General features: G+C 41.8%; 1 protein-coding gene across 1 annotated transcript in view; it reads right to left on the reverse strand.

The window, feature by feature from the left end:
- Positions 1-15,767, reverse strand: part of LOC126144409 (uncharacterized) — a 122,687-nt gene that overhangs the window by 23,543 nt on the left and 83,377 nt on the right. The window contains exon 7 of the mRNA XM_049915489.1: positions 8,613-9,152. Coding sequence (XP_049771446.1) covers positions 8,613-9,152 — 540 coding nt within the window. The remainder of the gene's footprint in view (positions 1-8,612; positions 9,153-15,767) is intronic.

Consider the following 15,767-nt stretch of genomic DNA (forward strand, 5'->3'; position numbering starts at 1 on the left):
TCTTTATGTCTGGCAGTGCCTTTCTACTGCTTGCATATTTTTTACTGGACCTAATGGCATAATACTTTTAAGAGACAAGTCCCGATTACACGTGTATTAGTATGTGAAATAATGCAAAATAATGATTAGTGGTCTCCTTGTTTTTAGATCTTTATACTAGTAACATTTCTTCACGAAATATGTTGTGTTTTCAAATTAAATAAAGTACACATTTGGACAAATAGTGCATCATGATCTCCATACTTATTAACTAGCAAACAATACAGCGCGCTGTAGCACGATAGTTTTGTAGTAGGCACCGAAAACCATATAACCTCTCCTTCACCTCTTCCCTCCCCCTTTTCCTCGCAGCTGCCCATGTTTTAGGGGGCGACTGCTGTTTATACAGACTTCGGAACCTCTGTAACTGAAGGAGCGTTTATTGAATGGTATCGATTCCTGACTGCCTTTCGGATGACGACTGGAAAAATACTTTGCAGTGTTCAACCATTCATTCCTAAAAGAACGTGGCCTTCAAAGTTAAAACTTTCAGGACGATATACAACATAAGTCATAAGAATGCAAAATGGAAACGTGTGTTATCCTGTACATACCAGCAGAATTGAAGTTTTAGCCCCTCCATATAGCGAATAACTCCCCTCTGAACTGGCAGATCCAAATTACCTACGGCTCGTCTGTTCCCACTACTACAGTCAACAACAGGCAATCGTCAAACTGGGAATGTTCCTACAAACAAGTGTGACCAACCGGAAATCTATGAACGCTTCTCAAGATGCTTCCAAGAGACGGAGATGCATCTTCAAATTACAAGATGCGAAAGCACTGAGGTACAGCAACCGAAATACTTCTTTGGCTTCATAGGTATACATCAGCGACTGTGTAAGGTGTCTGTAAGATGAGAAGAGGTAGTAGTTTTTGTAATGTTTGCCAAAGAGAGTTTTGTCCCTGAGTACATGGGTAGAGTAAATGTCTTTGGCAATCAGAGGTAGTGTTTCGTGCGTGGGCCTTGGTTTCGTGTAGGTAACGTGACTTTTTTCTTGCCAGCCAAGCTGGTTGCTATTGTTCTGTTGGCGGTTATAGTGTGGAGATTTATTTTCGGTTGCTGTGTTTTCATGTCTGTATGTATGGAGTGAGGTAACAAGTATCATATGTTTTGTATTTGCTGCAGTCGATTACTTTTGAACAACATTGTTGTCTTGGTAGCCATCTCATGTTGGTCACGTACCTGTGAAGGAAATGCTTATATCACAACTTTAAATTCTTTGTGTCGAAGGATTGTTCATACGCACAGTCGGAGATCTATAGCCTCTGTTTCCAATCTTGACACGAAATATCAGTTTGTTTCTATGCTTGTTTAATACTTTAGGGATCTGGAACATCTAATTTTGACACGTAATATCTATTTGCTTCTAAGCTTGTTCAGTACTTGCAGAATCTGTAGCATCTATTTATAATGTGAAGATACTTTAATACTTTGTATCAATAAGTTACTTATCATTCAAAGTCAAAGAGAGACGCCTGTGAGTAAGCTTAACTTTCTTAGATTCACAACACTGTTATGTAAAAACACATGGCTGCATGTAGCGTTCAATTGGATCCTAGATGTTAAAGATATCAGGCGGTTTATGAGAGAGAGAATTTTTGTCAATATATAGCTCTGTTGCGAGTTGCCATTGCGAAATTTCTGATATAATGAAAGTTAGGTCATTAAAACTCAAGAAATAACATTGGAACGTTCACAATTTTGTAGGGTAAGCATTGTCTGGAAAATACAGGCTAATTTGTAATTAAAAGGTAAGTGTTCGTGATTTATTTTGGGGTATCCGGGACTCAATGATACAAAGTATTACGCTGTCCTCTAGGTCGGTCGAATTAATGCAAACTGGGTTGGTAGCAGGAACCATCACACACGGTCACGTTTATTTGAAGGAAGATTAATGTTCCTTTCAAAGGGATTCAATGAAATCTTACTCACGGAGCTACAATTCATTTTTCATTAAGAACGCTGTCATAGCGTATCGGCGGATTCCGGCCGATCTATAGCTAGGGAGTAACAACATACAGTAAGATTTCAGATTTGGCCGAGAAATTGCAGCTTCATCGACGAACAGCCAAAGATATTTTCTAGTGAGCTTTAACGTCACTGCATTGCTCAAAGGAAACATACATTTTTGCCCATTACTACATTACCTCAAGACAAATAAGTTACGACGCTACCTAAGAATGTTAAAAGTTCTTTTCAACATTCTTCCGTGTTTAAATATCATAATGCTTCCATATAAAGAACTATGTAAGCGTGATTTATTCAACAGGCACTGCATAGCAGCGCACTGCAACTTTATTTCTGGTCAACATTTAGCAACATTATTGATTTCAGGCATTGTTGCAGAACACAGAGATGGACTGTTGTGCATGTGAGGTTCAATTTTAGGGCCACGATTAACAAGTCTGGAACGTGTTTAGCTTGCAATGATCCTGTATCTGTCTCTGTATAATTTCCAACGCAGTGTCAGTTTTTCCACGTAGCTTTCACCTATGACAGTTAGCCTTCCTAAGTCTTGATCGTTAAACGGAAAGCTAAAATATCGAGTAGCACAGATAGTAGCTTCTCACGTTAAAATTATTAAATTCGGGAAACACATAGCAAATTACCATTTTCGGTCTAATGTAACATGATAGGCACACACATATGAAGTTCTGCAGTATTAGTTTTAGTGTACGAAATTCATGTATTACAGCAGTACAAAAGCAATCATTAATAAGTTTTCGTTTGTTCGAAAAGTGACTAGCAAATCCTCGTTAGCAAATACTAGATCACGTTCCGTATTACATTTAGAGCACTGCAGTTGGAAAATTCAGAACTGGACTCTATTCAGAAGTTTGCACACTCATACTATATTTATGTTACAGTATATAAGCTACACAGCTTAACAGCTTGGAGTCATTTTTTAGCTGGGTGCTTATGTTTAGTATTAATTTCTTGCCTGAGTTATTTATTTCCAATGATGAGCCCAATAAAATCTACTGGAGTGAAATACGGTTGTAAATTATCAACGCTCTCACCTTAACCTGAAGGAAGCCGTTTTCCTGTGGAGACTGTTTTACCTTGTAAATAATCACCTCATTTCATGGCTTAGTTATTAGCTAATTCATTCCCTTGTCCATTGTCAACCTACCTGGTGGTAAACACAATATCTAAAATTTACAACAAGAAGAAACCAGAAATAAAATTAAAAATATACATTTATAAAAATTTACACATCTATGTTACCTGCATCACAGTAAAAAATCGTAAGATTTTAGCATCGTATACCACTCATCTGCGATACGTAAACGTCATTCAATGCGTTATACGCTGATAACGTGACAAAACATTCGTAAAGGTCTTACTTTTCCCTTTTCACTCTCGAATTTCATGTCTTAGATAGTAAGTATAACGTTTTTTAATGGTAATTCCAGATGAAATTCATATTTTTACGTTTCTAAGGATATGTCCGTAACTACTATAGTTATAAGAAACAGTTTTTAAGGATGCCGTCACGTGTTGCTTACTGAACACAAATGTGTGGAATATCTGCTTTACTAAGTGACTACGTATCTCTAACCAGTTACCAATTGCAAGTTGCCTATGTAAAGCCTTATTGGGGCAAAAAAAAATGCTTTATAATAATTCACGTACTTATCGACCGAGTTTAAAACTTTAATATGCTCTCAGAATCTACTCATTGAGATGTATAAGCTTATATTAACAGTGTAACACAATGTGGCAAGTATTACAGTAAGGAACTATGTGTTTATCTTGAGGCGCGCAAATACCCAGACTTTATTCATCCAGTGTTAGGGAATGAGAGCACTAGCAACTTTCAGCAAATCATGTACATAACCTCAAACCTTTACGAATCTTTCACTCGCTGACGATCACTACAAAATGATGAAAGGAAGAAAGTTTATCGCTTACTACATTTTCGCTGTTCATGTAGTAAAAATTCAGCATCAGGACATGATGTTTTAATTTATTAATTCTTTACTACTAACTCAGTTTGCGGTCATCATCCACATACACCACAAAATGCAGAAGCAAAATTATATCATTGTACTTCATATACTTCAGGATATGTGACATAATAGACATTTAGATCATTTAGATGTGTGAAAAACTAGTTTCTGTTTGAAACGGTGAGCAGTAAAAATTCAGCATCAGGCATGAGGTTTTAATTTATTACTTCTTTACTACTAACTCTATCCGCAACACACTTTGCAGACAGTACCTACATATATCACTCACAGAAACTGCAAAATGATATCATTGTACGACAGGTAATTAAGGAGATATGACGTCATAAACACTGAAACGCAGGAAAAAACATGTGATTGCTTAAAACGGGGCTCAAATCACCAACACTATATTCGCCCAGTGTTCATAATAAGAGCAATTACCAACATTCAACAAACTTTAACCTTAATTTCAATCCTTTCCTAGACTCCATCCCTCTTACTTACTTAACGTCAGATATTTAACACATTAACTCGTCTGTAAAGTAAGTATACGTTTGAAGCTGTTTTATGTGTGAATGACGGGTTTACTGGTATGATACTATATGTTTACAAGTTTTGACTGTGATGCAAGTAACAGAGGTGTGTAAATGTTTATATATGTACATATTTGATTGTGTTTCTTGTTTTTTTTTAAGCTGATGTAACTTCTGGCATCGTTGTCGCCACAAGGGTGATGCCCAAGGGTGAGAAATCAGATAATCGTTAAATTATGAAGTAAAGTTTCAAAACTAGAACAGTCTAAGAAGGAAAATAAATTCTTTCAAGAAATTCACAGTGGCTGAGGACCCAAATACGTAAAAGAATTCTCAGCATAAGAATAAGAAAGTAGGGATAATATGTAATGAATATGAAATACACACAGTTTAGAAGATGCACCAGATACAGAATTTTGAAGATATACCAGTGAACTTTTGTACCATACTTTACATGAAATTAATAAATTTACTGTTAAATTTTTATGGGATTTAAAAATTTTATTTTGAAAAATTGTATATGTTCCTTTTTCTCAAAAAAGTACAAAATTTCATAATTCTAGCCTTCATAGATTCTGAGAAGAAAGTACACAAACTTTAAGAAACATATTTTCGGGAAAAGCAAACTAACGTGTTTTCTTATGTCACCTTTTCAGAAGGTCACAGATTTATACTCAGGGTCCTCCTTCCCTTCAAGGCTTCTCTTCTGGTCTCTTGTTTTCTGCTTTCTTTCCTTTACCACATAGCGAGGTGGCGCACACTGGACTCGCATTCGGGAAACGACGGTTCAAACACACGTCCGGCCATCCTGATCTAGGTTTTTCTTGATTTCCCTAAATCGCTTCTGACAAACGCCGGGATTATCCCTTTGAAAGGGCACGGCCGACTTCCTTCCCCATCCTTTCCTAAACCGATGACCTCGCTGTTTGGTGCCTCCCCCAAATGAACCAAGCAACCTTTACCAGGTCTTCAACTGATCTTTCAGCTGCAGAGAGGAGCTGTAAATCTATTTTTATCACGATGTCTCGAGTGAAATTTCCTACCTTAAAGATCATTCTCTCTAATAATTTCAACCTCCCTACATTTCCATTATTAAATACAAGAACTGCACCACAAGTCGCAATTCTGTCAGTTGTAGCGGGCGAAAGAGTGGCAAAACAAGAAAGATACGGAACAGAGTCACAGATCATGTATAAAACCAAAGAGTATATATCATAGCGTTCTAGATGTATCCCGTTCAAGTTAGCTTGAAAGGAATCCACAGAAAAGTTGTTCACTGTGATAATACTGAAGTATTGCTTCAAAAAGTGAGTGTGGCATGAACGCAGTGTCACACATTTATTTTTTAGGCACTTCGGATGCGATTTCATGATTGAAGCTTTCGGAACTTATTGTCCATGAGTTCTACTGATATATAAAAGACAAATTGAAAAATTGACATTTTTGGTAAGAAATAATGAGATTCGGAGTTGAATTTTTTAAAGAGGACATTGAAGGCAAATGGGTATGATAGTTATTCAATCGACAGAGCTTTTAAGCGGAATATTTATATCGCTAATAAGAATAACAAGGAACCGCCTTCTCACTCCGTCAGGTTACCGTTCGTTGCTGGGGTCACTGACCGCATCAGCAGAATTTTAAAGAAAAATGGTATTCGGACGTCCTTCTTTAGTCAAAACAAAATAAAAGACTTTTTCCGACGGTAAACGGATGCACCTGATTACCTCCACAATGCAGGCGTCTATCAAGTGTCATGTGGCTGCGGCAAAGTGTATATAGGCAAAACGGGAAGAACTGTTAAAGAACGCATTAAGGAACACGAACGGCACATGCGGCTAAAACAAAAGTGCAAAATCGGCAGCAGCGGAACATCACGAGAACTGTGGCTCTGACATCGATTTTAATTACTGGCTAAAGGAACAAACATTTATAGAAGAAAGGTCTGAGAAGCGGTTGAAATTTCTAAGAATTCATCTAATTTCAATAGAGAGGACGGCTATAGGCTTTCGGCGTCGTGGCTCCCCGCCATCAAGGAAGTAAATACGCGGCCGCGGTGTGTGAGCGGCATAAACAACGCGCTGCGAGTCACCTCGGCGGACAATAATATTTTGGGTAAACATTCCCCCTCTCTTGCTCTGTCCGTTTCGAATCCAGCCACTGATGACGACCAACCAATAGCAGTAGCAGGCATTTCAACCAATAATCCTTCTCCAGCATAAGTGTGGAATAGTGCCTTTCTATCCAATGACGATGGACCGCCAGTGGTATCCACAGATGAGCTACCAACGCCCCTTCTTCTGCATCAGAGCGGGAATATTAGCCTATGACTATGGCCGACCAATGGTAGCCATATGAATTTTAACCAATACTATCACTTCTCCAGCATGAACGTCAGAAAACTCCCCCTTTATAAGTGGACGCGACACTCATCTCTGATCCTTGAGCGTCGTGCACTCCTCCTAGCCTTCCGTATACGCCTCCTGTCCCCCATGTGGATCCTCTACTACCTCATTCCTTTCCCTCATCTGCTCCTATTCCTCGAACAGATCCGCATACTCTACACCTCCTGCCGCCTTGATCCCCCTCACCCCCTGGTTGCTCCTCTCCTCTCCTGTCCCCACTCCCTGCCACGCCTTCACTGTTGTGTCCCCCCTACCCTCCATCTCTACACCCTTCATCTCCTTTCCCAAGGTGGCTTCTGTCAACTCCCCCTCCTGGATGATGCCCTCTCTCCCTCCATCTATCCCTCCTATCAACTCTGATCCTCACCCCTCCTTCCTTTCCTCTGTCCTTTCCCTGGGCTCCCTCTTCGCCCCCCCCCCTTCGATTCTGGTTTCTCCCCACCAAATCTCTCCCTACTTCCCTTCTCCCCCCCCCTCCCCGAGTCCTTTTGTATTCTCCTCCTCTGTCTTCCCCACTCCCTGTCGCATCTGCCCAGCACCCTTTGTATTCTCCTCCTCTGTCTTCCCCACTCCCTGTCGCGTCTGCCCAGCACCCCTCTTATGGGTCCTCATCCTCCATAGGCTCCTTTATCCCCCCTTCGCTTTTCCTTTTCCTTTCCTTCCCCTCTTTTTTATTATTCCCATCATCTGTCCAGTTTCCCCTCACCTGCTCTCGGCTGAGGTGTGTCACATTTGCCAACTTTTTAGTGCAATGTTCCAGTGATTGTTCAGTGTTGTTCATCTTTCTAGTGTTGCGAACAGAAACCATGCTGTCGATGGGTGTGAATTTTATGTCTTTTGCGAACGGAAACCAGACTGTCGCCATGTCTTTTAATTGTGTGCCTATTATTTTACCTGTCTGCTTTGTATGTATTTTATTCGCATCATCATCCCTATGTTCTATGTTTTAAGTTCCACGATTTTTTTTGCCTTGTTCCTATTTAAGTCTCCGATTTTATCGCCTGTTTTTATTATTTATTCTCTTCATCTTTTTAACAAAGTCTATAGGCTGAAGAGCGGCATACTACGCTGCTGCCAGCCCGCCCCCTTCGGGGGGAATCGAAACTCAATAAAGAAAAAGAAAAAAAAAGAAAAAGAAAATCGTCTCTGACAATGATCTAACATTAGTGGAGACTAAAAGATCCTGAGGAAGATCCCAGCAGAGGGGTCGAAATGTCGAACATTTTAGAAGAAACATGACACGGACTAATAGCCCAGAAGATTTTAACTTCAAATAATGAGATGTATGAAAAATTCACTGTTAGTAGAACAAATGAAAGTATAATTATAAATAAATTATATATATGCATACTTGGCGAAATAGCTGGGCAGCTAGAGACCAGATACCGAAAACCAGAAAAGTGCGCTACAAGCATTCCTCGCGAAAATGGTTCAAATGGCTGTGAGCACTATGGGAGTTATCATCTGAGGTCTCAGTTCCCTAGAACTTAGAACTACTTAAACCTAACTAACATAAGGACATCACACACATCCATGCCCGAGGCAGGATTCGAACCTGTGACCGTAGCAGTCGCGCGGTCCGGACTGAAGCGCCTAGAACCGCTCGGCCACCACGGTCGGCTCCTCGCGAAAAGTATGAAGTTATATTGGGCATACAGAAACGGTAGGTAGTTGTACGAACCTGCGGATCGACGTAGGGTCCAGGCACGAAGTACGGGTAGGGCCTAGCGTATATCGGAGGCGGCAGTGGCGGCGGCGGCGGGTACCTGGGCCGATATCGCAGAATGCGGCGCTCCGGGTCGTAGACGACAGAGTAACTGGGGTACCCTGGGTACGCCCGCGGGTCGACGCCCACCTCTGGGCTGTACGGGGGCGGCGACGGTGTCGGCGGAGGAGCCGTGGGCGGCGGGTAGGCGCCCGCTGGAGGCTGCCCGGGGGCGGCGCCGGGCGGAGGCAGGTCAGGCCGCGGCGGGTAGCCGGGGGGCGGCGGAGGCGGGTACGCTGCAGGCCGCGCTGGCGGGCCTGGAGGTGGCGGCGGCGGCGGAGGTGGAGGTGGAGTCGTGGGTGGCGCAGGGGCGTACGTAGACGGTGGCGGCGGAGGCGGAGGGTAGGGCGCGTAGGCGCCGGGCGGTGGCTGCGGTTGATAGGGGTAGCCTGCGGGTTGTCCAGGATACGGGCCGTACGGAGACGCCGCATAAGGCGGCGGCGCGTACTGCGGTACCTACACAAAAGAAGATCACTACAAGTGTTTGTTACTTACGAGCATGCGACAACAGAGGAATTGATGGTTTTATATACACATTGTTTGAAACATATTTAATAAACATAACTCGACAATTTGTGCTGAATAATTCAAACAGTTGTGAATGGGTAGAAAATTTTAGTGCTTGGAGATAATTAACTAAGGGAGTACCACAGGACTCAGGTTTGATGGTTTTACGCACAGATTTCAATCATACTTCACAAACATAATGCAAAAGTTTGTGCTGAATAATTCATTGTTGGAAGGGTAAAAAATTTTAGTGACGGGAGAAATAATTAGCGAGCGTCACAGGATTCAATTTTGTTCCACTCCCATTCCTTTCCTAAGTAAATGACTTTCCACTTAACATTCAACAACCATAATTGGTGCTGTTTGCAGACGATACTAGTGTTACAGTAAATCCCATTAGATATATAGCAACCCAAGCGATGGTTAATAGTTGGTTGGCTGATTTTGGTGAGGGGACAGAACAGCGAAGTCATCGGTCCCATCGGATTACGGAAGGTTGGGGGAGGAAGACGGCCGTGCCTTTTCAAAAGAACCACCCCGGCATTTACCTGAAGCGATTTAGGGAAGTCACGGAAAACCTGAATCATGATGGCCGTCGCGGGTTTGAACCGTCGTCCTCCCGAACGCGAGTCCAGTGTGCTAACTACTGCGCCATCTCGTTCGGTTATGTTAATGTTGTTTTTGAAAGGATTAGTAAATGGTTCTCTAATTTTTTTTAAAAAAAGCACTATATTCAGTTCCGTGGACCAAATAGTCATTCCAAAACTGATGGACCGCATGAACAGAAGTCAGTAGATAGTGCATATTGTTCCAATTTTATTTGTGTACATATTGATGAATACAAACAATTAAGTTCAGCTACTTGTATAATTGCTTGTCCTGGAAACAAAGGAATAAATCTCCTGACATATTTTCCATAAGATAACGCTTATGGAACAATTCTTTTGGGATAGCCAACCAGTTAGAGAGTACTGATTGCACAATAGCGAGCAGTAAGATAAAAAATGGCTCTGAGCACTATGGGACTTAACTTCTAAGGTCATCAGTCCCCTAGAACTTAGAACTACTTAAACCTAACAAACCTAAGGACATCACACACATCCATGCCCGAGGCAGGATTCGAACCTCCGATCGCAGCGGTCACGCGTTTCCAGACTGTAGCGCCTTTAACCGCTTGGCCACACCGGCCGGCGGCGAGCAGTAAGAATAATATGCTGTATTCACCTACGAAAGTCATGTAGATACCTATCCATTTTAACTGCGGCGCTGTAGTATATGTAATCGTTAAAGAAATTCGTCATAAATAATTCATCACGTTTTGAGAAGAACATTGATGTCCGTACCTACAACAGTAGAGGGAAGAATGAGATTTATTACCCATTATTAAAGCTGTCAGCGCCACAGAAAGAAGTTCAGTATACAACAAGAAAAAAAATTTGACCAATTGCCCAATAACATAAAATGTGTGACAGGTAGCAAAGCGAGTTTTAAGTTTAACCTAAAATCATAGCTTCTTGACAACTCCTTCTACTCCAAGGACGAAATTGTAATTAAAGACTGGAAGCCTGTAAAAAAGGGCCTTATTTAAGTGTAATTGCAGGACTATGACTAAATGTGTTAACACAAGTCATATATACAGTACTGTAAATTGACTCGTTCCACATTATTTCAATAAAGGAATAGATCAAATGATTTATGGAACATGTAACCAAGTAACTATGAGCGATGATATGCTTGTGACCTTGGATGTTACTTTACTGGCACTCCTGGTTCAGCACATCTAGCTGCAAACAGTAGCGTGGACAAGCAGGATTATCGATGCATGAAGACGGCCATACCATTAACTTCGCTTGTGTGAAATCACACTGTGGGGTCATGGGTAAGGAAGCTGTCGATCACTTTGCCATAGACACTGCTGTGACAGGGTCCTGTACCTGAACTACAATTCCCAGTCCGGACTGTCGATACGTACTAAACCGAGGTTCAAAAATGGTTCAAATGGCTCTGAGCACTATGCGACTTAAGTTCTGAGGTCATCAGTCGCCTAGAACTTGGAACTAATGAAACCTAACTAACCTAAGGACATCACACACATCCATGCCCGAGGCAGGATTCGAACCTGCGACCGTATCGGTCGCTCGGTTCTAGACTGTAGCGCCTAGAACCGCACAGCCACACCGGCCGGCTAAACCGAGGAAGGAAGACCGTCAACCGGAAGGGTTGTAACACCAACGAAAGCAGGAAATGCTCAATAATTCACCCTTTAGTCCCACATTCCACAAAATCCCAGAAAGATTGCTGCTCTTGTGGAGAAGAGGACGGCTAGCGCCCTTTCTTCGCGTTCCCTAGAACTACATGGAGATGCTAAAATCCATTTTCGAGAACTTGTGAAACTCGGTCATTCATTGCCAACCTGCGTGACAGCCTTATTAGCAACACAGGAACACGTACTTTTTAACTCAATGTGCAGATTCACTGTTGCTGCAGGTATCCATATCTAAGACCAACATATCAACACTCAACAGAAGTGCATGAAACTATATGTAGCTACTATTAAAATTTATCATACATTAAATTCCTGAACGTAAGCAATTCTAGTTTTCAAGTGTACCTGTGACCAGCTAAGTGTTAAAACCGTAACAAAAATCAAAATTTATGATGAGTATCTGTACTACATCACAATTATTGCAGTAACATCAATGAGCCTACGACAGAGATTTATTAACACTTTGCCGTCCGCACGTCTCGTACAAATTTATTCGCTCGGCACTGGCAGCGCTGAAGTCGGATTACTTGGCTTGTCGCCGGCCGCTTGTCACCTTTCCGTTGATGACAAGCTTCAAACACATTGACTTTTGCCCGATTTAATTTTTCGGAACTCCTCTATTTTGCCGTATCGTTCCACAAACTCGAATTTTCTTCTCAAGTAACTTCTCTGCAAGTTCTACACTGTTATAATAATTATCCACGCAGAGGTGATGCCACTTCCCATCAGAAGGTGTCAGTAGTTCCATCACTGTTTTTGCTAAAGGCTGTCCAGCGCCGGAATATATCTTGAATGGGGAAATGTATCCCGTATTCGAATCACACAGCATCCGAATGAGTATGCCATATTTCGTAATTTTCGACGGACTGTAAAGTATAAAATTTAACCGTCCACGCCACTGTATCATTCCTTCATCAGTTGAGATGTTTTGACTTAGATTAAACGTTTCTGTAAATTTTTTGGAAAAATAATCGATTACGAATTCTACTTTGACAAGCCGGTCGGCATTATCCAGTTTATTATTGCTGAAGGACAAATGTAAAAATTACAAAATTTGTCTGAATCGGTTGCGGGACATCGTTTTGCGAAATATCGGTGTGTCTGTCAACGGATTCGTTACCATTAATCATTGATCCTTGCTTTTCTTACTATTTCCATAAGGGTAGCAAGCCCAAACCATTTTCTAAGCTCGGGTCCCGTAATGTCGACAAATTTGGCGTTTTTTAAATCCAGTTTCCTTCTATTGCAATTTTGACTGTAGTACTTTTTGGTTTCGCTGCTAATATATTCAAATAGATCGTTCCCAATATATGATTGTACGATATCCTCGACGCTCTGTGTATTTTTGGGAAATATGTTTGGACTCGGGGATCCTTCAAATTTATTATTGGTCCTCGGTAAATCAAAGTCTGACCACTGTGCACAATCTTCTTCGTCTGATTCAGCCGAATCAGTTGGCAACCTTAGCGTTCGCCGAATTCTTCTTGGATGTATTTCACTAGCTTCCTACGAGTCTGCTTCACTTTCATTTCTTTGATATCTAATGTCTTCTTCCCAATCAGCCAAGTCGTTCTGAACGTCAGACAAGACGTCCGCGCATTCATCGTAAATAATCCTATTGTCTCTTTCGTCCGCCTTGATGAAAGGGCAGAAGTACTTATAAAAATAAAACACTTGTTGACGAGTGTAACTTATTGTTACCTAAACAAAACACCAACAGAATGCAAAAGATACTAAAGTGCTGTCGCCGGCCACTGCGCGTTACTATGCTCACGACACCACTGTGGTGTCGCCGGACGGCATAGTGTTAACACTTGCGAGCAGTGAAGACACACAAAGTGATTAGATGTAAGTAAAACTATTGAATGGGTTTTAGAACCATATTGGGCTACATCAACTTTGTGAGGGAGTTTGTAGTCCTCTTGTGTCAGCGACATAAAACAGTTGAGATGAATTGGCACTTAACACATAACTTACATGATGTGGTATCCGTATGGAGGGTAAAACAGAAATATAACGTGCAGCTAAGGTAGTTAAATCGTTTAATCTTATGATGAAACCCATCGGTGCAGAATAGAGTCATTATTTTTGTAGTAATAGACTAAATACGGCTATTTACTGCTACGTTGCTATTGCTATTAACAGTTTTCATCCGCAAGGGAGTTCAAAATCAGCGTAGGCTCCGCTGCACGGTGAAAATTCATAACAGAAACAATCGTACAGACTGCAGCTGGGACCTGTCTCCACAGTACCCCTTCTTCCATGAGTGCTATTCCCGCAACGTCTGTGAAGTTTGGAAGGTGAGAAATGATGTACTGGTGGAAGTAAAGTGGCGAGTCGTGGTCGGGTAGCTTAGTGGTTAGAGCACTTGGCCGTGAATGGCAAAGATCCCAGGTTCAGATTCGAGTCCCAGTTCACCACACAGATTTATGTCCGAAAAATTTCGATGATGGAAATTGTGACTTTCCGTTTAAGGAGACAGTGATTGCCTTGCTACAAAGTTTTGTTTATTTCGCCACAGTCACTTTTTTGTGACGCGATGATAACGGCCATTTTCATATGATACGGGCGTTTGTCAACGGGTGAATTTTTTTTTAAGAATTTGCTGCCATTTGACTGTAAATTGTTCATTTATATCACACAATCAAGATTTCAGCTTTATAGGTACTCTCAGGTGCATGTTGAAATTTTGCAAATTATCTGAGCTATCTGTGTGATATTACGCACAGTACATTGTGTACAGTGCACGATGTCCGCCATGTTATGTATCTTCGACATGTACTCATATCCTGTAACACGACAACTGGTCAATAATACCAGAAAATTATTTTTTTCAACGATGACATGACACGTAAACGGGCCAGATAAATTGTAACATTTAAAAATGCACTTCAGAATAAGTGTAAAGCCGAAATGATGATTGTGTGAAATAAATGAAGAATTTCCAGTCAAATGGCGGCAATTCAACTAAAAAAATTGAATGTGACTGCTATCCCCCACGAAGGAAAAAGCATGAACATTGTTCACCAAATGCCGCCCATAGCATCTGAAGGTAACCGCTGAGGACCGAAAGCGATTATGATTGTATCAGAAAAAAGTGACTGTGTGAAAAACAAACAAAAGTATATAATTTACATGATGTAAGTTGGGTTGTCTATATTACAATGCATGAAATATTTCTCAGGCCATTTCTATTTTGCGCACCCCATATAGGGAGTGGACAAAATTATATACTACTGGCCATTAAAATTGCTACACCACGAAGATGACGTGCTACAGACGCGAAATTTAACCGACAGGAAGAAGATGCTGTGATTGCAAATGATTAGCTTTTCAGAGCATTCACACAAGTTTGGCGCCGGTGGCGACACCTACAATGTGCTGACATGAGGAAAGTTTCCAACCGATTTCTCGTACACAAACAGCATTTGACCGGCGTTGCCTGGTGAAACGTTGTTGTGATGCCTCGTGTAAGGAGGAGAAATGCGTACCATCACGTTTCCGACTTTGATAAAAGTCGGATTGTAGCCTATCGCGATTGCGGTTTATCCTATGGCGACATTGCTGCTCGCGTTGGTCGAGATCCAATGACTGTTAGCAGAATATGGAATCGGTGGGTTCAGGAGGGTAATACGGAACGCCGTGCTGGATCCCAACGGCCTCGTATCACTAGCAGTTGAGATGACAGGCATCTTATCCGCATGGCTGTAACGGATCGTGCAGCCACGTCTCGATCCCTGAGTCAACAGGTGGGGACGTTTTCAAGACAACAACCATCTGCAGGAACAGTTCGACGACGTTTGCAGTAGCATGGACTATCACCTCGGAGACCATGGCTGCGGTTACCCTTGACGCTGTATCACAGACAGGAGCGCCTGCGATGGTGTACTCAACGACGAACCTGGGTGCACGAATAGCAGAAGGTCATTTTTTCGGATGAATCCAGGTTCTGTTTACAGCATCATGATGGTCGCATTCGTGTTTGGCGACATCGCGGTGAACGCACATTGGAAACGTGTATTCGTCATCGCCATACTGACGTATCACCCGGCGTGATGGTATGGGGTGCCATTGGTTACACGTTTTGGTCACCTCTTGTTCGCATTGACGGCACTTTGAACAGTGGACGTTAAATTTCAGATGTGTTAAGACCCGTGGCTCTACCCTTCATTTGTTCCCTACGAAACCCTACATTTCAGAAGGATAATTCACCATCGCATGTTGCAGGTCCTGTACGGGCCTTTCTGGATACAGAAAATGTTCGACTGCTGCCCTGGCCAGCACATTCTCCCCAGATC

The sequence above is a fragment of the Schistocerca cancellata genome, chromosome 2 (genome assembly GCF_023864275.1).
Source record: "Schistocerca cancellata isolate TAMUIC-IGC-003103 chromosome 2, iqSchCanc2.1, whole genome shotgun sequence".
Lineage (NCBI taxonomy): Eukaryota > Metazoa > Arthropoda > Insecta > Orthoptera > Acrididae > Schistocerca > Schistocerca cancellata.